The sequence below is a fragment of the Molothrus aeneus genome, chromosome 1, assembly GCF_037042795.1.
Source record: "Molothrus aeneus isolate 106 chromosome 1, BPBGC_Maene_1.0, whole genome shotgun sequence".
NCBI lineage: Eukaryota > Metazoa > Chordata > Aves > Passeriformes > Icteridae > Molothrus > Molothrus aeneus.
In genome coordinates this window covers 124,551,622-124,572,593 of record NC_089646.1, presented here as the reverse complement: position 1 = coordinate 124,572,593, position 20,972 = coordinate 124,551,622, and the positions used below count along the sequence as shown (strand labels likewise).

At 39.2% G+C, this 20,972-nt stretch overlaps 2 protein-coding genes across 2 annotated transcripts; both read left to right on the top strand.

Annotated features, from left to right (window-relative positions):
- The first annotated feature begins 815 nt into the window (after nucleotides 1-815).
- ZFAND1 (zinc finger AN1-type containing 1) lies at nucleotides 816-9,695 on the top strand. The gene is made up of 8 exons (XM_066564242.1): nucleotides 816-891; nucleotides 1,729-1,771; nucleotides 2,970-3,009; nucleotides 3,365-3,492; nucleotides 3,577-3,668; nucleotides 4,478-4,602; nucleotides 6,434-6,589; nucleotides 6,734-9,695. Exons 1-8 carry the CDS (start codon nucleotides 837-839, stop codon nucleotides 6,902-6,904), a joined length of 810 nt encoding a protein of 269 aa, XP_066420339.1. The 5' UTR covers nucleotides 816-836; the 3' UTR covers nucleotides 6,905-9,695.
- Nucleotides 9,696-10,763: 1,068 nt separating this feature from the next.
- On the top strand, nucleotides 10,764-20,725 carry IMPA1 (inositol monophosphatase 1). Its single transcript, XM_066564231.1, has 9 exons — nucleotides 10,764-10,890; nucleotides 10,982-11,063; nucleotides 12,425-12,558; nucleotides 14,453-14,557; nucleotides 15,807-15,852; nucleotides 15,999-16,107; nucleotides 16,817-16,925; nucleotides 18,362-18,513; nucleotides 18,935-20,725. Exons 2-9 carry the CDS (start codon nucleotides 11,001-11,003, stop codon nucleotides 19,051-19,053), a joined length of 837 nt encoding a protein of 278 aa, XP_066420328.1. The 5' UTR covers nucleotides 10,764-10,890; nucleotides 10,982-11,000; the 3' UTR covers nucleotides 19,054-20,725.
- The last annotated feature ends 247 nt before the right edge of the window (nucleotides 20,726-20,972 follow it).

The following is a 20,972-nucleotide window of genomic DNA, read 5'->3' as shown; positions in this document are numbered from 1 at the left end:
TTGCTTGGCACCACGGAGAACAACCTGCCCCAGCCTCTTGGCACTCTGCCATAAGAGGCCTATAGGTTATGTTCTCTATAGGCCCATTGGTTATGTTCTCTCCCAGTCACTTCTTCTCAAGGCTGAAGAGCCTCAACTCCTTCAGTCTTTCCTTCGAAGGGAGATAAGTCCCTTGAAAAATGCTGTCCCTCTCTGCTGGATCCTCTCCAGAAGCTCCGTGTCTCCTATTGAGGAGCCCAGAATTGGAGACATGCCGCAGGAAGGTGTTTCGGGAGAGCATCACCCTCGGGCACAGGTGTGCCAGCGGGTCAGGGCTGGGAACATAACACTGAAGTCTGAAGGAATGTGGTTTTGTACAAAAGTAGTGGATGCGCCGCTAAGGAAACCTCAGTGGCACCAACAGGTTGCAGAATGCACCAAGTGCTTCGGGAAGTCGGGCTACCTCCGCTCTGCCTCCGGGAACAAGGCTCTGCCCCAAGGGACGTCGCAAATAGCGACACAATGAGACACAAATTACGCCTTTTTTCCCCCTGGAACAGCCCGAGGAGCACCAGCCGCGGCTCTGGGCCCACTGAAGGCTGAGGCTTGGGCCAACATGGGCTGCTCAGGTCGCCCTGAGCCCGGTGATGCAGCCGGTCCTGCCGGCACCCCCGCAGCCCCCAGCTTCCGGGGCGAGCACAGGCTCGGGATCAGGCTCAGCCCGGCGCGGGCGGGTCCTCACCGCCCCCGGCCCCGCCCCGCCTCGGCCCGGCCCGGCCCGGGGCGGGTCCCGCCGGCCCCTCCGCAGCGCGGCCCCGCCCTCCCCGCCGCTTCTCCCCCTCCTGCGTGCCGCCGCCATGGCGGAGCTGGAGGTGGGGCAGAACTGCGGGGTGCCCGAGTGCCGCCAGCTCGGTAAGGGACGGCGGGGCCGGGGACGGCGGGGCCGGGGACGGTGGGCCGGGGACGGTGGGCCGGGGACGGTGGGCCGGGGACGGTGGGCCGGGGACGGTGCGGGGTTGTGAGGCGTGTCTCCCTCATCCGGGAATCCTCTGTGCTGCTGCAGCCCTGCAGTGCCAGCGCCTGTCACCTGGGTTGCCTCACTGGGTGGTTAACTGCCTGCTTGCCCCTTCCTCACACTTGGTGCCTTCAGTGATCTCGGAGAGTGTGACTGGAAATGAAACCTCTCAGAAAGAAGCAGCAAACCGCCCGTACCGAAAACTTTCTGAGGGACCCCTCAGAGATGAAGGGATCGAGATGATTGTGACCTGAGCTGCGTGGTTCAGTTGCGGGGTGGTCTGTCAGCACAAAATCCTAAGGATGGAGAAGCAGAGTAGTGGGCTGGACCTGGCATTTGCTGCCATTAATGATGTGGTGGAGTTCAGCAGACAGTGATGTGATTTTATGTGTAAGAATTTATGTGGTAGGCAGAGGATGTGTACAGAGGCTTAGGAAGTCTGTGCAATTTTAATCCCCCAAGGACAGAGTATGTATGATATGATGTGAAGAAGGGGCAGGATCATTATGACTGTCCAGTGGAGGAGATGCTTTCCCTTCCAAACAGCCAGCATCTCCTCCAGTTGGCAGCCCATAAAAAAAAAATGTAAATAATCCACTCTCAGTAAATAGTGTTCTAAGTGGTCTCACTGTGATGTTGATGAACAAAAGTTAATCATGTGAAAATTAAGCTAGAAACTATTAACAAAACAACAACCATGTTGTGTTAACTGAAAACAAATCTCTTCGTTTCAGATTTTCTTCCTTTTGTATGTGATGGCTGTTCAGGCATCTTTTGGTAAGTTCATAGAATCACAGAGCACCTCAAAATGAAAGGGTCCCACAAGAGTCAACAAGTCCATCTCCCTACTCCTTGCAGGACTAAAACTAAAGCATACAACTGTCATTCAGACAGTCCTTGAACTCCAGCAGGCTTGGTGCCATGACCACTTCCTTGGGGAGGCTGTTCAGTGCCCAGACACCCTCTCTAAGAACCTTTTCCTAATGTTCAACCTGAACTTCCCATGACACAACTTCTTTCCATTTCCTTATGTTGTACACTTGGTCACCAGAATTTCCTCATCCCAGGTGAAGAATCCTGTACTTGCTCTCATTAAATTTCATACAGTTAGTGACTGCCCAGCTCTCTAGTCTATCATGAATCTCTCTGTGTAACTGCTCCACCCTCAAGGGAGTTGACAGCTTTTCCTGGTTTAGAATGGCTGGCAACCATAGCGTGTATCCAGATCATTTATAAAAATTCTAAAGAGCACTGGCACTAAAATTGAGCCCTGGCTAACTCCACTGTCCACCAGATTGAAGCAATTGCATTAACTGTGACTCTCTGAGCTCAAACCATAGTACTACAGACTTGTCTAGCTGTGTGCTGGACCTTTTTGTCCAGAAGAACATTCTGACAGTGTCAAAAGCTTTGCTAAAATGCAAAACACCCCATCTGCTGGCTTCCACAAGGAGGTGGCTGATTATGTTTTCTTCTTGAAAAAAATTTTGAGGTTTCTTGCAAGGTTGAAATCAGGGTCTGCACTTTGATTTACACTTCAGATTAGCAGAGGGCAGCTGAGAGAAACTCAGAGATTGGGGGCAGATTTCACTTCTAACGTATCCGAAGCCTTCAAGGGATTTCTGCCATTATGGAAGAAATTTGAAAATCCATTAAACAGACAAGCTCTAGTTGCTTTGAACTGAACTCTTAAGCATGCTAATGTCTTCATTCTCTTGAAATGGTTTGTTTATCTTGAAGCATCAGTTCCAAAAGCTAAATGTTTTACATTCTAAGAAAGAATATGATCTGTCCATTCAAGAAGTGAAATGCATAGGATAGAACAAACTTTGGAAAAGATTCATTATCTAATTGAAGTTTTTCCGTTATAAAATGTGTCAGATTACTCTTTAAACACTTAGATGTTTTCACATGCAAGTTTTTTTTTTCCTGGAACATTGATAACAGTGTGATATTTTCTTCTTTTTCCACAAAGCCTTCAGCACAGGAGCCGGGATGCTCATGGGTGTTCTGAGGTAATCTAATAATATATGACAGCCTTAAATTAAAATTCCATGCAACTTAGCTGTGTGTTTTCAGACTAGATGAATGCACATGGTATTTAAGTATGAATTATTTAACTCAGAATGTGAAGGACTTAAAAAATGAATCTACTCTTTTTCTTCCTCTCAGAAGTAAATTGACTTTGAGTAGCATGACAGTTCTTTTTCAGCCTCTGAGCTAAACATAACCAGGGCAGAAGTAGGAGAGAGTAGCTGTACCAGGTTTGCCCATAGAATGGAGAGGTAGCACAGATCTTTGAGAAAGCTGGGTTGGTAACTATCTGTAGTATCTGTTTATTTACACAAAATATTTTGTACTTACTCCTAGGTGAATATAAGAAACAGTTCTGTGAAACCTGATCAGCACAGATCTTACCCATGCTCATACAAGGACTGCAGTGGAAAGGAGCTTTTGCCAGTGTTATGTCCTTACTGTGAAAAACATTTTTGTCTCAGGTGAGTGGAACAGACTGTTTAAACATCAATATTCATCAATAATGCATGGAAAATGCAACAGAAGTTTTACTTTGTTGCTTATAGACATCGTCATCAATCAGACCATGAATGTGAGAAGCTGGACACACCAAAACCTCGAATGGCTGCCACCCAGCAGCTTGTTCAGCATATTATTGGCAAGTACAGAGGCATATATATTCTTTTTCTTTTTTTTTTTCAGAATACTATTTGAGTTTCTGACCTCCTTTAAGGGGTCAGGTTTCACCAAATAAGAAGAAAGGATGGGAGTTCCTTGGTTATATAGCCCTAAACTTACATGTCAACATTTAAAACTGTTCATCTAAACTGAGCAAGAACAACAGTACAAGAGAATCTAAAGAATAAACAGAGCACAGGTTTCTTTTGGAATTATTGTCTTGTTGTCATTCTACAAGTACTATACTATAATGAATTGTACCTAGCCATTATTATTTACATATTAATCCATGTGCAAATAATGCACTTGTGTTGGATGTGTATGTCAGTCTACTGGGATTGACATACATCCACACAATCAAGATACCCAGAAAACTCTGATACTACCATGTAACGTTTTGCAGGTTTTAAACAAGCTCTAGGATGGAAAGAGAATAAACAGCACTGCCCAGCTGGACAGTGGGGTTATGTGTAGAAAGGAGGACCTGAAATGTTGCCATATGAATGCTGTGATAGCCACAGATGTAGAAGCTCCAGAATTTGTATATATTTGGCTTTTGCAGCCTGTGTTTACATGGTGATAGTGTTTATCTACCTTTCAATGGAAAGTAATTCTGCTAGAACTAAAAATGCTGATACATGACTTTGGGAAATACAAAATATGAACAGATATAAAAAGGGATGGGATCCTTGGCAATACAATGAGACCCAACCGACTAAGGTCTATGTCATGTAAATGCTCAGGGAACAGTCAGAATGATGACACTAACAGGAATAATATTGTTCTCAGATTCTAAGAAGAGTGACAAAGTGAAAAGCAAAAAACGCAAAGGAGCAAAAAACAGTGAGACAGCAGCAAAAGTGGCATTAATGAAACTGAAAATGCACGCATGTGGGGACAAGTCCTTGCCTCAGGTCAGTGATGTTTGTTTTCAATAATTGAATTCTCAAAGGAACTGGAAAGATTACGAAATTGTTTGATCTTCATCGAGTTTCCTCGGTTCCTTGGTTTTGGATTTAATTTTTCAAGACCACAACCCCTTAAATGTACATTTCAGTCTGGTACCCAAAAGCAATCTCACTAGTCTTAAGTCTGTTATAAGATGTCTGTGTGGAGTTTGGAGCAGTGGAATCAAATTCTATTACTTCATAGCAAAAATGTGTTTGCCTGCCACATGGCTGTCACATAGCACAGCAGGGACAAATGGGGTCTTATGGGGATTCTTGGCAGAAAGATGACAGCACTAAGTTTATTAAATCGTGTTATTTTAGCAGAATTTGATGATCAGCAGAGCATAGAATTTCATTATTAGACTAGAACAGGACTTACAGAATCACTGTAGCACAATTTTGTAAGTAGTGCAGCGTAGAATTTTATAGCACATCTTAGCTTGTGGTTCCTTATCACCTGGGCCCTTTTTGTAGGTAGTGTCAAATCTTAATACTTGGCTAGCAATATCAAAATTTCAGATCATCTAGCCCTGAAACATGTAATTGCTTGGTTTCCCCACCAAGACTGAATTCATATGTTGGGGCATTGCAGTGGATAATGTCTTATCATAAGAATGTGCCTTAAACATTTGAGTTTGCTAATTTTGAGAGTGTAGAGGAATGAGTATGCCAACTTAGATTGGTACCAAGATGTTTCAGGTGCAGATTCAGCTACTCACCCAGAATTAGCACCTGAAGATTGAGGGTGTTGTATAAACAAAAACCATTTGTATGTGTAAAAATCCATGTGAGAAATGATTTTCATAAACTGCATAGCACGATTATCATCCCATTCATGAAACAGGGAGGAAGGAGGTACAGATAACCTTCAGTACAATACAGTGGGCACTGTGATAATCTTTTTACAGCTGAGATTTCTACAAAGGTAAAGTGATTATTTCTTGGGCATACTCCAGGTTTGTTCAGGCCAAAAAGTCCCAAGTTTCACTCATTTCCTGAAATGATAAGAAATTGCCCATTCCTGGGAATTATCCAAACCTCTGTGAAGGTAAATGGAGTCCTCATCTAGAAACAGTTTCTCATGTGCCCTTTGCTTTGGGAGTTAGTAAAGGGACAGACTAGTATTTTAAACTTCATAAAGTAGTTAATAAGAACATTGTCACCCTGAAAAAAGAGAAGGTCTGACACTAGGGGGTTTATTAGACATTTTACTGTTGGAAAGCAGGAAAATGAGCTTCTTCTACTGGGCATCTGGTGGGTGTCTACTGGTTATTTTAAACATCAAACAGCTTTAATTAGGGCTTTACCTCATTTTCCTATAAGGAAACTTTGCCCTAGAGCTCATTTTAGTGGACCATTCCATTTCTTGACTGCACTATTACTTTGAGGACAGGTGGAACACCCAGGAAACTCCATGATTGTCCTAGGATTCCTGGATTTTTTCATTCTGTTTAATGAATGTCATTGTAGAGAGCATGAGACTGCACAGTAGAGGGCATGAGAGTGTCAGCAAACTGTTGATGAAATCCTGCCAGAGTGGTAAGACCATCAGCTTTACCACAAACAAAAGTTTTCCCTAAGCCTCCCTTATTTTATCTCCATTAAGGATGTAACACCACCCCTCGGGTGTTCAAGGGAGAAGTCCAATATAATTAATTTGCCAAGTGAACCAGGGGGCTTATTTCCTGCCCACAATCAATTTGGTCCCCAGAAAAGGTGACCTCCTGTGTGAGGCCCTGGCATTGTGTCTTTATCAATTGTTTTAATATTTGTCTTATTTTTCATGTTTTTCTAGACAGAAAGAATTTACTTTCAAGTATTTTTACCAAAAGGGAACAAAGAGAAAAGCAAACCCATGTTCTTTTGCAGTAAGTGGAGTATTGGCAAAGTAGTAGATTTTGCAGCTTCCTTAGCAAGCCTTAAAAATGACAACAACAAATCAACATCCCAGGTAAGTCAGCAATAACAAACATTTTCCAGGTTGTTGCACTTTGGTTTTAGTTTTCTTTTTAGCCTTTTGTGCCTCTCCCACCCCACTTCTTTCACCTTGGATAGGCAAATCTTGGTGTTAATTTCTGTCCTATTTGTCTTACAGAAACTGAGATTATGCCATACTGCCTCTGGAGAAGCCTTACCATTTGAGCACACACTGGAAACATGGCTATCTGATAAAGACTGTCCACTGTACAATGGAGGAAATATAATTCTGGAGTATCTTGATAATGATGTTCTATTTATAGAAGATACAGAATCCTACTTTAGTTAGTCAATACATTTCCACAAACAAAAACAAAAAAAATCCAGTATTTTTTATAAGCATGGTATTAAAGCAAGTCCAGTTTTCTTTTTAAATCACTGGTATACCAGAATGTCTTCCATTGTAAAGACACAATTCCCATCAATTTCTCAGTTGCTTGACTGACAGAAGAACTGTGTCCTGAAAGGAAAATTATAATAACTAGTATTACCAATATTCACATTCTAGAATAAATTCTTGCTCTATTGAGCTGTATTATGTCAAGAATTTTTTCCTAAATTTGGTATTTATTTTTGTGTAAGTGGTGGGGACAGTATGTTTTAATAAATAAAGAAAATGTAAATTTGCAGTATGACAGTTTTCTGAATGAAAGAAACATACTATGCTAATGCAGCATCTTTTCTACATCTACACAAACAGATTTGATGGCATTTGGAAACCAGCCCTGTCCATAAACCAGGTCCACATTTTCTTCTTGTAATAGTTTAATAACATTTAGGAGGAAAACTTTATGAAGCAAAAGTAAATTCACTCAGGTGTCTTCCTGAGTGAATCTTGTAAGATCACAAGATTGCAATCTTGTACAATTACAAGATTGTAAATCTTGTGTGATTAAGTGGGGGATAAAAGATCTCAGTAAGCCTGTCACTTATTTTGCATTAAATATTCTTTACTGTAGTTTTGACATGACTAAGGTATGATTAAATTACTTTACTGGATGTGGTGGGGATGTCATGCAAAGGAAGATGTTTTTGGTTTCCATGAAGGAAAGGGTTTTCAGTGGCTGGATATTTTGGAAATCTTTGTCTCCTGTCAGTGGAAAGTACAGGAGCATTTTTCTGCTTTCCCCTGCCTGTCTCTCCAGCTGTTATCTTGCTTTCCAGTACAAGGGGAACAGTTCCCTTTTCCCTTGTTACTTGTTTTCCTCCCTTTAATCTGCAATTGTCTATTCATCTTTCTTTTTATCTTAGGCTGCTGTGGTACAGAATATGCAGTAAGAGCCCAAACAGCATTGTGGAACCAGTGAGCTGGGAAGAGCCTTAAGCAGAACATTTTTCCCCAACCTGTTGCTACAAAAGCAAGTGAAAAATACTTTTGTGCAACAGGGTCATTTCCCCTTTTTTAGCAGAAGATGTTTTGCTAAATCTTCAATAGTTTTCTACTTACACCCTTCCTCCTGCCCCTGATTTTTCTGCCTTAGCATTTTCAGGCAAAATAATTGAAATAACACTTTTTTGTGGATAAAGAGAAGATAGACTTGGGATACAGGAAATAAATCTTTGGGGAGACCTCAAAGGTTTTACCAGGGTGGTTGCTTTCATCAATTGCCAGTAATGGCTAAGGTCTATCAGCCTGTAAATGACAGTACAAACCTGGCAAGTCACAGTTGATAAGACTCCAAAAAGTTTTCACTATCATCTTATTCCAGGAATCTGTCTAGGATTGTACACAGAAGCTCATTCCAGGTAGTTTTCAGAAACTGAGAAGCAAAACCAAATTAGTCTGACAGATAAATAATGGAGAAGAGATGAAAACTCCACCCTAATCAATGGTCATTGGAACAAAAGCAGAAACTTTTCCAGACCTCCAGGATCTTGCATAGGTTAGAACTCCTCTCATTTTACCTGTTTAGATTTCAGCATATCTTTACTTAGCATTTTGTTTTGTTTAATTTTTTTAAACTCATTGTCTTAGCACATTTTCATACAGAAAGTTAAGCAACTACATTTGAAAAAAAAACCAAAATACTTTGGAGGAGTCAGTTCTCATTTGAAACCACTGATAATTTTACAGCCCTATGCTTAGAAGGTGATGAATTGTTTCACTTCTAAGTTAATAAACAAAACTTTAACTTCTAGTAGATGCAAAAAAAAAGTATGTAAAGTTATGCAAGCAAGAAAAAAAATTATCAAAATAAATACTTCCTGATTTTACAACAATACTTTCAGCCAAACTACACAAATTGGTGAATATCAAGCATTTTAGTGATTCTAGCTGTAATTTTAGAGAATGCACATGGTCAAGGATTTACAAACTTTTTGTGAGATGCTGTGGTAGCAGCTCCTGGCCTTGTTCCAGTTCAAACATTGCTGCAAGGTTGCCTGGCATGGGTTTGTAATACATGCAACAGTTTGGAAAGAGTTGTATTAACATTAAGAATTCAATTCTGCTTGGATATGTGACCTGTTAGATCAGCTGGGCAATGCTGTACTAAGCAAGAAATAATATATCACACTAAGAAAGCAGGCAGTAATCTCCCATACTTTTATTTTCACAATTTTCTGTTTCTGTGTTTGTTTTGGAAGTGTGCACCCTGGGGTGTGATCAGTCTGATTTGCAGACTTTTTTTATCAATATGTCACCTCTGTTCATCCAGTTTATCAGGTGACACATAAAAATACACCTTGCAGCTTAGTTTTCCTCCTAGTAGCCTCATATATTAAATACAAAATTTCAGCTGGAATAGAAATTGTGGTTTGGATTAGGAAAATTCTTATATTTGTTAGGAGAGAACTTCATGCGTTCCTGTTTTACTTCTGTTGATTTTAAGGTGAATGTAGAATTTGAAATCTCCTGTAAAACCCTTGCTGTAACGTTAAGTATACATTAATGATGTAAAAAAAGCCATTTTTCATAACACTCATGCAGTCCTATATAGATTGCACTGAGGCACGTTCAGCTGCTTGCCTCAACAAAAACCAAATCTGAGCCAAAGAGCCTCTTTCAGTGGTCTGTGTGCTTTTGGTGTAACCTTGTAAAGCGCGATTTGCAAAATAATCAATAAAAACACAACTTATCATCTCTGTAGTTCTTTAATGACTGTGAATACTTTAAAAAGCAGGCTTATTCTTGTTTATGAGATGGGAAGGAGGAAATGTGGAATTGTACAGTGACTTGCCCCACACAACAGATTCAGTGAGAGTGGAAACTTGTTCAGTGATGTGGAAAGCACAAAACTAACCCCCTTTGGCCTAGCTGTGCCTTGGGTTGGCACTGGGGCAATGGGGTAAGACTGCTTCTTTTGGCGTGGTAGACATTTTGTGATTATTTTAAGCGTAAAGCAAATTGCAACCCTTGCCCTGTTTAGCCAGATCACCATTCTACATAGGACAGTCAGTTACATCAGCTGCAATTTGTGAGAACAAAACAAGCCCAGCCCTCAGTGTTTTGTCTTTACCCGATAACAGAAAATAGGCTCAAACGACCACAGGGAAAAAAAAAAAAAAAAAGAAACTGGTATCAGTCAGGCTTGGAAAGTTTTTTCCTCTATATGATTTTAATTAATATTGAAGATGCATCAGTTGCACTGCAAATTGCTTTCAAAAACCGCTGAACTCTGTGGTTTTTCAAAACTTTCAAAAACTCTGTGAACTCGCCCTCCGTCAGGGTTCTGCGGCACTGACACAGGTTTCACAGAGATTATGTAGATGCCCCGCCCCGGGAAGGGAACACGGCCCGGTTGGATGGGGCCCTGAACAACCTGATTTAGTGCAAGGTATCCCTGGCCACGGCAGAGAGGCTGCTTATGATCTTTAAAGTCCTTTCCAACGCAAACTATCCTTTTAATTCTACGACAAACTTCAACCGCGTGCTCCATGGGAGAGCATTTACGGTATCTCCGCCCTGCCACGTTTAATCTTCTTCTCAACAAGAAGTCGACATCAAAGTCATAATTTCAACACTTCCCCTGTAAATTTTGACAGCGCCGGCGCCGAGGCGGCCTCGCCCAGCCCCGGGCTCCTTCACACGCAGGCGGGGGCGCCACCGAGCGGCAGCAGCGGCGGCGGAGGGGGCGGGCCCGCGACCTCGTGCGCGGCGCCTGCGCCTGGGCGGCAGCGGTGGCGGTGAGTGCGGCGCGCGCCGCAGCCGCCATTTCGGGCGCCGTGAGGGGGCCGCGCGTCCGGCAGCGCTCGGGACGCGTCCGGCAGCCAGGGGCGGGCTGGGGCGGGGCGTGCGCTGTGCCTGTTTCCTCCTGTGAGCAGTACTTAAACCAGGTGAAGGAAAAAACTTCGAATTTGTAAAAATAAGATAAAAGGAAGAAAACAAGCCATAATAATTTTTGGTGTTAATCTTTCCTTTTGCTAGGCTCTTTATCTCGGGAAAGATGGCAGATCCCTGGCAAGAATGTATGGATTATGCAGTTGGTTTAGCAAGGAAAGCTGGGGAGGTATGTATAAGCTCTTTATAAATAATAAGGTCATTTATTGAGTCTGATATGTGTATAGCTTTTGAAGGAGGTTGATGTTGGAATTTCTTTTGGAGAGTGTTTTGTCAAAAACCTAAAAGGGTAGAATACTTTGTTATGTTCAAGTACAAGATTAGAGTGTCTTTTATGTTTGGAAATCTGTTAACTTAAGAAAACAACTTTTCACTTTTCCTTACCTTGCAGTCCGATTAAAGACTAAGGAGTAACTTCTGTTCCTTGAGTTTGATTTAACAATAAAATTCAGAATTGTGGTAAACAAAGCGCATCTCGATTTTCACCCTTAAACTACTCCTGTCTGTGGTATTATTTTACCACCTGAAAGCTGGTGACAGTCTTTTCTTGGGAGCACCTCAGTCAGCTTTGTACCGAGGCTTGTTGATGGCACCCAATACCATATTGTGTTCCTTCTATGCTTGGAAGTGTCCAAGGCCAGGTTGGACAGAGCTCTAAGTCTGGTCTAGTGAGAGGTGTCCCTGCCCATGGCAGGAGAGCTGGAACTAGATGGTCTTTTAAGCTCCTTCCAACCCAAACCAATCTATGTTTGTTTCTCTTCATGAAGACTGCTTTGCTTCTGTAAAAAGAACCATCCCTTACAGCGGTGATATTTTGCCATATGAGGTGTGAGATGGCTTAGAACAAGAAAAAGTTTGTACATCTTGGCAAAGCCTCAGCACGAGTGGTTACCAAATGTTTTGGTTCATAGTAGTTCTTGTTAGTACACTTGAAGGCTGTGGAAGCCAGTCAAGATGGTACATGTAATAATTTTGTCCCCTGGAGCTGCAAAGTCTGTGGAACATTCTCTGCAACAACCTCATTAAATAAAGTCTTCCCTCAGAAAATCATTCTGAGTTATAGTGTAATAATTTGTGGGCTGTGAGACATGGGTTCTTGCTTAAGCTGATACTGATAGTTTTAAGATCATAAATGCAGGGTCTGGCAAAAAATATTGAGCTCAGTGTTAGGTGTTTTATTCAACTCTGGTAAATTCATTTGAGCTCAGTGTTAGGTGTTTTATTCAACTCTGGTATTTAAATTTGTAGATCTAAAATTTGTCTTTACAAAATGGATTCCAGTATCATCTACCTGGAGATCTTCCTTTTGTACTTAGATTTAAAGCCATGTAAAACTTTGTACTGAATAGGGACTAGAGATGCAAGTCCCAGCTCCTGCAGTTATATCCAGGTTATGTCACTGCTTGTGTTTTGTGTGTGCAGTACAGAAAATGACTGTAAAAATTATGTTAAGTTTTTTTGAAAACCTAGTGTTTTCCATATTGTTAACAGTGAAAGATTTTTTTTTTCTATTTGATTTTGTTTCAACAGATAATCCGTGGAGCACTCAAAGAAGAAATATCTGTTATGACTAAAAGTTCACCTGTAGATCTAGTGACAGAAACTGATCAAAAAGTAGAAAACTTCATTATTTCTTTGATAAAAGAAAAGTATCCTTCTCACAGGTATGGCTTGTTGTATGTTTTTGACAGAAGAAGAATTGAAAGTTTATGATTTTGCTTGGTGAAGTTTTATTACAACTGGCATGCTGGCAAGTTGTAGCATTACCTTCAACAAATTAAGTATTTTAGAGTAGTATTGGGTTGAAGTTTTGCCCAGGGCTGTAGCAACAAAACAATGTGTCCCCAGGTCTACTGACATGAGACAAAACTTAGGCTGAAAGTCACTTCCAGTTCAGAAACTTCTGGTTATTGTGTTGAAAAGTCAAAGGTGGCCCCAGGAGACCTAAACCCCAGATTTCTTGTCTGCTTCTGAAACTAGTGTGCCTTTGCTGTCTGTGTTGGATGGGTCCTGTGGAACTGAGTGTGCCTTTGGCAGATCTCATACAGTTTTACAACATACAACATCCTTAAAAGAAGAGAGGGTCTTGTGCATAACAGAAAGACTGTCATACAAAATACTGGTTTTCTTAATTGCTCTTCCCCTTTTTTTCCCCTTCTTCCATCCCTCTCTATACCCCTGTCCCCCACCCCCTGAAAAATGTATTCTTGAAGGGTAGTCTGTATTTTGCTTGCATGGGTCTGTCTTTAGCATTTTGACATAATGGCTCAAGTTTAATACAGTTTCCTTAAAGTCAGTTTGCTATTTTTATTTTCAGTTTCTTGGAGCTTTTGTTATTGTAGCTGTGTATGTGAAATGTAAGAAATCTATATAGAACTGGAACAGCTGAGGTGGTGCAAAAGTTCAGTAGCCAAATTAGTGTAAGCATACAAACTTCTGGAATGACCTTGAAGTAACAGTTTCTGTGACATTGATAAGCATTTCAGAATATTTTAGCTTCTTTTTATTTTAGGTAACCAATGTGACATTAGACATAATGGTGCTGAACTTCCTAGTGAATTACTCATCCACCTATATTCAGTCTCGTTTTTCTGAAGGTCTGCTGCTTTTTGGAAACATGCTGTTTCTCTCTGATTAGTCATCCTTATTTCTGTAGTTAATCATAAACTCCCAGTCAGTATTAAAGAGACCTCATCTCTTTCCTCACAGCAGTTATTTTACGTGGTTTTGGAGGAAAGCATGTGTTTGCTGCAAGCTTTTCATAGGTTGAGTAATGTGTGATAAATTGTGACAACCTGCAAAAGGCCTCAAAGAGAATTCCTCCCACTTAGACTCATTCTAATAATTTTGCAGTCTAAAACACTTTTCTGAGCAGCAAAACTTGTGGAATTTGGGGTGCTGTGTCCTGGGATTTAATACTGTGGCTGAACATGCACTCACCCATCTTCTTCAGGAACTCTGAAGAAGAAACTTTGAATTTCATCCCTTTACCATGTTACCATTTTGTCATGCTTGTAAAACTAAACTTTTGAGATTAACAACTTTCTGTCATATTTGGGTTGAAATAAATTTTCAAATTTAACAGTTGCTGCAGCGTTCTAACCAGGTATGTAAGACCACAGAGGCGTTCTTCACTGAAAACACAAGCTACAAAATAATGTTGTATAGCACAAATAAGCTGAAAGGTGTAAATAGCTATAGCTATTTTGAACAAAATTTGACTGGAAAAAAGTTATGAAATGTCAATGTTCTGAATGCTAAATTCTGGTATTATTCTAGTATATTTTGAATGCTAAATTCTGGTATTATTTCTGTGTTGAAGCATAAAATTCTTTTCCCTGCATATTGTGCTTATCCTCGACATTATAAATATTAATGCAAGCTTGGTCAGATATGGTTGGTGCTTTCTGGATAAATACTGTATTTCTCAGCTTTTTGCATATGATTGCTGGTGATACTCAAAGCTTCATCTCACTTCTAAGAATTTCAATGTCAAGGACAATGTTGTCATTCAGACATTTTAAACAATTTCTGTCTTTAAATGTGTTTCTACTGTAGCTTTATCGGCGAAGAATCTGTTGCAGCTGGAGAGGGCAGCATTCTGACAGATAACCCCACATGGATTATTGATCCTATTGATGGAACTACCAACTTTGTACACAGGTCCACCTTTCATTTTTCTTTATGTTCGCAACCTCATCTGATTACCCTTTTTCTTTCTCCAGTTCCTTGAAAGTAAAGTTGTTTTTAATTTTTAAACTGTTTTAAAAGAGATACTATGAACTTGTTAATAGTTACAAATTGCTGCTTATTGAGAGCCATTGGGCAGTCTTTGCAAGCATTTTAATATTCCTGTGAGTATTGTAATAGTCTTGCTCTGTTACCTACAACACCTGTTCCATACGAGGCCTGTATTATATAGCAGGGGTCAGCAGCCTTTGGCATCGATTTCAAAGATAGATGGTCAGATTTCAACAGGAACAGGATACAGAATAAGAAGTTACAGGATCTTCAGAAAGGAAATAACAGCTTCAGGTGTTGATTTCTAAGAAATTTCAAATCCATTGAGGTCTAGGAGCCCCAATATGAAAGAAGGCAGGATATCACCAGTAGTTACCAATGGTATTTCACACCAAGATGAGGAGGGGACTTACAGAGTATCGTTGAGAGCCTATTAATTACATCTTTTAAATGTGATAGATTTTGGCCCCAGTGAGCTTTTCTGAGTCTGCTTAATTTCAGCTTTGAAATGACTGCTGCTATGTGCACAATGGCTTTGAAACACCTTCTGAATCCTGCTAAATAACATGTTCAGAAAGTTACAGGAAAAGAACCCATTCTGCTGAATCCACAGGCTTAAAAGTTGGCATTTTTTGCAGGAAGAATAAAAGCAAATGTCAGGGAATTGAAAAAAAAAGTAAAAATTAATTCATTGGTTGATTGTTTCAAACTTAGACTGAGATGCAATCCGCCATGTCCCATGGTCTTCACTCTTCCTGCATTCTTCAATATCTCTCTTTGTGATGGCTTTGGTGGAGAAAGGGGAGGTGGTGGGAGAGCTAACTTGGTTCTTTCTATGGGACCATTTCAGCCAGCTTGTTCCTTCTGAGAAAGGTTGGTAGCATAGAGGCTTGTTTGCATTCTTTGGCTGAGAAAAACAGTCCCTAGGCTAGGAACAGCTGTAACAGGAATGGCAGCCCCAGTGGGTAGAAAACTTTGTGTTTCAAATGGTAACCAGTGTTGTTGGCTCTATTGTCAGCTAAATTGTGCAAACTGCAGAAAACTCAGTTCTGTATAGTCCAAGTTTGTTTTTGAAATATACATTACATTTAACTGTCTTTATTAAGAGTAAGCATGGTAATGAAAGAAATTTAGTATCTACTATAAATTAGTGAAATGTTTTGTTTTGTAGGTTTCCATTTGTGGCAGTTTCAATTGGCTTTGTTGTAAACAAAAAGGTATCGTTTTTATTACTTAATATCTAATCAAATTCAAATTAGTTGCTTGCTTGTTCTAGTTACAACTAAGTTCTGTAATTTCCTATTTCACAGGAAATAGGAATAAAGGGAAAACCCCCACAAGGTAATTTTCCTTTTTCTTGCAGATAGAGTTTGGAATTGTGTATAGTTGTATAGAAGACAAGATGTATACTGCCAGAAAAGGAAAAGGTGCATTTTGCAATGGTCAGAAGCTGCAAGTATCGGGCCAAGAAGGTAAGCTGAACTGAATAGCTTCTTTCTGGTAATTGCCGGATTGCAAGTGAGACAGGAGAAATTTGGGACCTGGGTATATTGATATTTCTTAGCTCATAGTTTTGTTTTGCAAGACTTTCTTTGGCCATGGGCTGTCTGGTTTTAAGAAACACCTTTTATGCTCTCTTTGATGTATATGATGTGATCTGTGCAAAATCAGGATTCGACAATTGAAGATTTTATTTCCCATGTATTGTGGTTTTGTTAGTTTGTTTCTTTGTCTTTGATTCTCTATGTGTCTGCAATCTGTTTGAGATGTTTCTTTAGAGTGAAACAAATCTGCCAAACAATTCAGCTTCTCCCAGGCTGGTTTAAGTCAGTACCACACTTCTATGTTTACAACCCTACATCAAGTAAAATCCATGCTTTAAATGACATCTTCTAGTATCTCAAGACTTTTTAAATTTTTATAGCAATAGAATTCTGTTTAATACTGGCATCAGTTAATGTATATGCACAGTTGGACCAGATCATGCTTCTTTACTTGTATTTTTTTCCTGCAATTTTCCAAATAATGACAGATTTTTATATGTTTGATATATGTACTATTTTATTAAGATACCTCATACTTTTATTCAATCTTATAAGAAAGCAATGCAGTAAACTCTGCTAGTTACTGTGACTGTTTAAGTTGTGCTGTTGGAAGAGTGAGGTTTTGTTTCTTTTCCAGACATTACAAAATCCCTTTTAGTAACAGAATTGGGGTCAAATCGTGATCCAGAGGCTATAAAAATAATTCTTTCTAATATGGAAAGACTTCTCAGTATTCCTATTCATGGGTAAGATACTTCCTATTTCTATAAATATTTATATATACTGGTTGTTAATATTGTAAATACAATAATTTTTAGAAAGTTTTGGTTGCATTGTATTTGACACCTTAAATATGAAATGTGATTTAAATGTTTCTGTCTAGTAGCTTCCAGAGAGAAACTGTATTTAACTTTTTGAAGCAGAGACATGCAGCAGAGAATGCTAACAATCAGTGTTGGGAAGCAAAGCATATTTGGGCTTGCAGGACTACAAAGTGTTGTACTTAGTAGTTAAAAAAATTAAATACAATTTTGTGCCTTTTTTTTCCCCTAGATAAAACTGGATGAACAGAAGCTATATGACGTTTCTTAATTTCCTTTCCTTGTAGTCATGAAAATTGTTTTATATATATATAAGACAAAAGTAGATCTCCCTTTCCTCTTTCAAAACTATACAATTTTAATCTGAGTAGTTTAAATTGTCCATAAACTGCTCCTGTTTTGGTTGCATTCCCTGCTCTTTCTCCTCCAGATAAGCCAGTCTACATTTCCACAAACCATCTTGTATAAAATTGTTTTCAGTAGACAGTTTTTCATTACTCAACCGTATCTGTGTTTCTGATCTAACAAGTTTTATGCTGAGATTCTCAGGATTCTTGTTTTGACACTTAACATGTAGGTTTTTTCCTATTTTCAAAAAGTCTTCTGATGTTGCTAAATAATTTATGCTAAGATGTAAGTAGGAAATACATTTTAGATGTGTTGTGAGTTCAACTTAGCAAGTAAGTGTGACTTGTGCTAAAAACTGCGGTTATTTCAATTAACAGTAAACTGTACATTAAATTGTGATTGATAGCAGGTAAACTATTGCAAGAAGCAACTTTAATCAACTCCAGTGTCAAACTATTGTTTACAAATAAAATGCCTAAGTACATTGACATTTCCAGAAGAAACTGGAATTTGACCTGAGGATTTGGTGAAGTTATCGAGACCAAATTTATGCTGTGTAATTTAGTTTTTATGATTACTGTTAGAGGGTTTGGCAAGTCAGAAATGTTTACTGAGCCTCACCAGAGAAACTGAAAATGAAAAGTGTTTTCAGCACTGAAAAGTGTACACTCTCCTTGAATTCAGGCATTCAAAGAGCAGAATAGACTGCTACTGTTTCATGGGAAATGATCTTCCATAATATGTTTTAGTTCAAGAAATCATTTAAAATGTGTTTAAACAAAAATTTATTTACAGAATTTGTAAATGTAATTGCTACAAATTTGCTGTATTTTGAAAATTCTCCAAGTAAAGCTTCATTTCCATTTTTTATGTTTCACTGCAGCACTTCATCATGCTTGCTCTAGTTCAGTTCCCTTCCATCATGACATTTCTGTGTTCTCTGTATTTTCTATTACACTGTAACTTTTTTGCAAACTCTCCTCAGTTAAAACAACATCTTATATCTCCTGTAGGATTAGAGCTGTTGGTACAGCAGCTGTGAACATGTGCCTTGTGGCAACAGGTGGAGCTGATGCCTATTACGAAATGGGGATTCACTGCTGGGATATGGCAGGAGCTGGAATCATTATTACTGAAGCTGGTGGAGTGCTGCTGGATGTAACAGGTACATGCATGGACCTGCATAATACTCTCTTGTCCTTTTAAATGGCTGATGGGGGAGCAAAATGTAGCTGAAATGAGAAGGCATTTCAGTCCTCTTTCCAAGCTACCACTACTGAGCAGTTCCCAACCTGTTAACAGATGAGGAACAGGTTGATTGTATGTTCTTGAGCAAGACGACAACCTTTAGTCCCTTGGCTGGACTCCTGGAAAAGGGAAAAAGGACAGTAAACATCCATTGAAGAGAATTTAAATGCGGCTCATATGAGATACTTGTTGTGTTAAATGCATTTTTGTCCAGAGGAAAAATTTGGTCCTAAATAATAATGTATAATTTACACTCAATTTTTTCAGTGCTTATTTTCATACCAACTTTTAATTTTATTCAGATATAAACTGGTTGCTTTGTTTGCTTTGCTTTGTAGGTGGACCATTTGATTTGATGTCTCGAAGAATAATTGCAGCAAGTAGTCGAGCTATTGGAGAGAGGATAGCCAAAGCCCTTCAAGTAATTCCTCTGAGAAGAGATGATGCAACCAACTGAACACCAAAGCTGCACCATAAATGTCCTTATCCAATGTTGTCTCATTTTCCCACATGGTGGTCGTTCTGCCTTGAATAGATGGTAGTCTTTCAGTACTGGTGTGGCTGCTAAGTAGAGCTTTGAGATTGAGCAACATTCTAAGTAAGCTTTAACTGTTGAGTGTTTTATTTAACATCACAATTAGATAAAATCTAGAAAAATAAGTAAATATATGCAACTAGTATTTTCAAGTTTTATACTATACTGGAACACATAGCAAGAGACTCTTTGATGTATAGATAAAGATCTCTAGTTCTGTCAGTGACAGAAACAAAACCCACTGTCCTAACACCACATCATCACATCTAATCCTGAACCCAAGAAGATGAAGGCATTACTGTTTATCCAGTCTTTCTCTGTCTGGTCTCCAGTGTATCCATTTCCTTACCTCATTGCAGTTTTTGTAGAGGTGGTTCACACATTTCCAAACCTGTTGGTTGCTTGTAGTTTTGGCTGCAATTTAAAGCCTTTATTACTTCCGTATCATTGGTTTTGTAGTCATCATTCTATCTTTCCAATGGTAGATAGACACAATCTCTTCTTCAGCCTCGTTTGTGGCCAGTATACTTGCAAATCCATTACAATTTCAAAAGTAGTAGTTATTGTGCCAGAAAATATGTTCATCTTCCAGAATTAAGTTAACAGGTTAATTAAGTTAATTAACCTGTCACCAAATGTACTTACTTGAAATTAAGATGCAGTATTATTTTAATTTTAATTTTGATTGGGTTTCTTCATGGATGAGTGTGTTTCAAAGTCTAAGGAATCATTACATCCAAGAGAGTTTTCAATACTTCAGCTGGCAAAAAAAATAAGCCCACAGTCCATATTTTTTACATAATTTTCTAATTTTTTCGTAAGCTACAAAAGCAATGACCAACCAGGACCAGGTTTCCATTGTGTTTTACAGAATGTACACAGAGGAAGATGTATACCTGAACGTAAAGGGTAGTGATTTAATTCTAGGTATCAGTTGTTGTAAACTTTGAAAATTATACTGGTTTTCTGCATTTTTGTATTTAAGATTGTTAAAAGCATCAGTGCACTGTTCAGATAATTAATGCACTTTAAAAAAAAGATGTCACATCAGTTCTTAGTCTTTTTTTTTTTTTTTTTTTGTGTTGGAAAGAAAGTTGTCTCACTGGTTGTTTAGTTAAGACACAACAGTGCTTTGGAAAACCTGACTTTACGTACTGCTGTCCCACTATTTTTACTTGGAAAAATGATATATTGAAGTTTCATGAGATTGCATATTATAAATGTCAGGTTCTTATATCAGTTGATTTATGCAGATTTTTCAGAAACACTTTATTTGATGATGTACCTAATGCCAGATGATTAATGTTAACGAGGTCAGCCTCCTATTTAAAGGTCTTCCCAAAAAGCCAGACTTCGAATTACTTTACTTTTTAAATTCTTGTTGACAAGGATGTAAACCTTTTGAGCATTTCACTGTAATTTTATTGCTGTAAACAATATGTGTGGGATCATGGTTATTTTTGAAGTGTCTTCTGTACCATTTCTGTTGCTTTTGTATAACAAAATCTGCATAACTTTATTTGTTAAATGGAGATATGTCTAAAAAGTACTTAAGATGGGAGAACATGTTAGAAATAAATACACTTTAGCAGCAGTGGCTTTAGCTGTGCTTCCTTTCTTAGCATGCATCAGGTCCAGTGCTGTGACCCATCAGGCTGGATCTGGGGGCCTCAAACTGTTGGAGTTGAACACCACTTCTTCTTGGCTTCTGATGTGCTCAGATCATAAAGTGTGGTGCCTTTAGATGTAGGATTATGTGTGCACCTGTAGTTGGGTTTTGGAGCGAATATTTCAGCTTACTCCAAGGAGATCATGCTTCATTAATCGTCTCCAACCTCAAG

What these genes read in the sequence shown, in the direction of transcription:
- IMPA1 (XM_066564231.1), top strand. Translation starts at nt 11,001, where the DNA reads ATGGCAGATCCCTGGCAAGAATGTATGGATTATGCAGTTGGTTTAGCA. An exon ending in GCAAGTATCGGGCCAAGAAG is followed by an intron (nt 16,108 to 16,816) that starts GTAAGCTGAACT and finishes TTTCTTTTCCAG; the next exon opens with ACATTACAAAATCCCTTTTA. An exon ending in CTCAGTATTCCTATTCATGG is followed by an intron (nt 16,926 to 18,361) that starts GTAAGATACTTC and finishes TATCTCCTGTAG; the next exon opens with GATTAGAGCTGTTGGTACAG.
- ZFAND1 (XM_066564242.1), top strand. Translation starts at nt 837, where the DNA reads ATGGCGGAGCTGGAGGTGGGGCAGAACTGCGGGGTGCCCGAGTGCCGC. An exon ending in GCCCGAGTGCCGCCAGCTCG is followed by an intron (nt 892 to 1,728) that starts GTAAGGGACGGC and finishes TCTTCGTTTCAG; the next exon opens with ATTTTCTTCCTTTTGTATGT. An exon ending in ATGCTCATGGGTGTTCTGAG is followed by an intron (nt 3,010 to 3,364) that starts GTAATCTAATAA and finishes ACTTACTCCTAG; the next exon opens with GTGAATATAAGAAACAGTTC.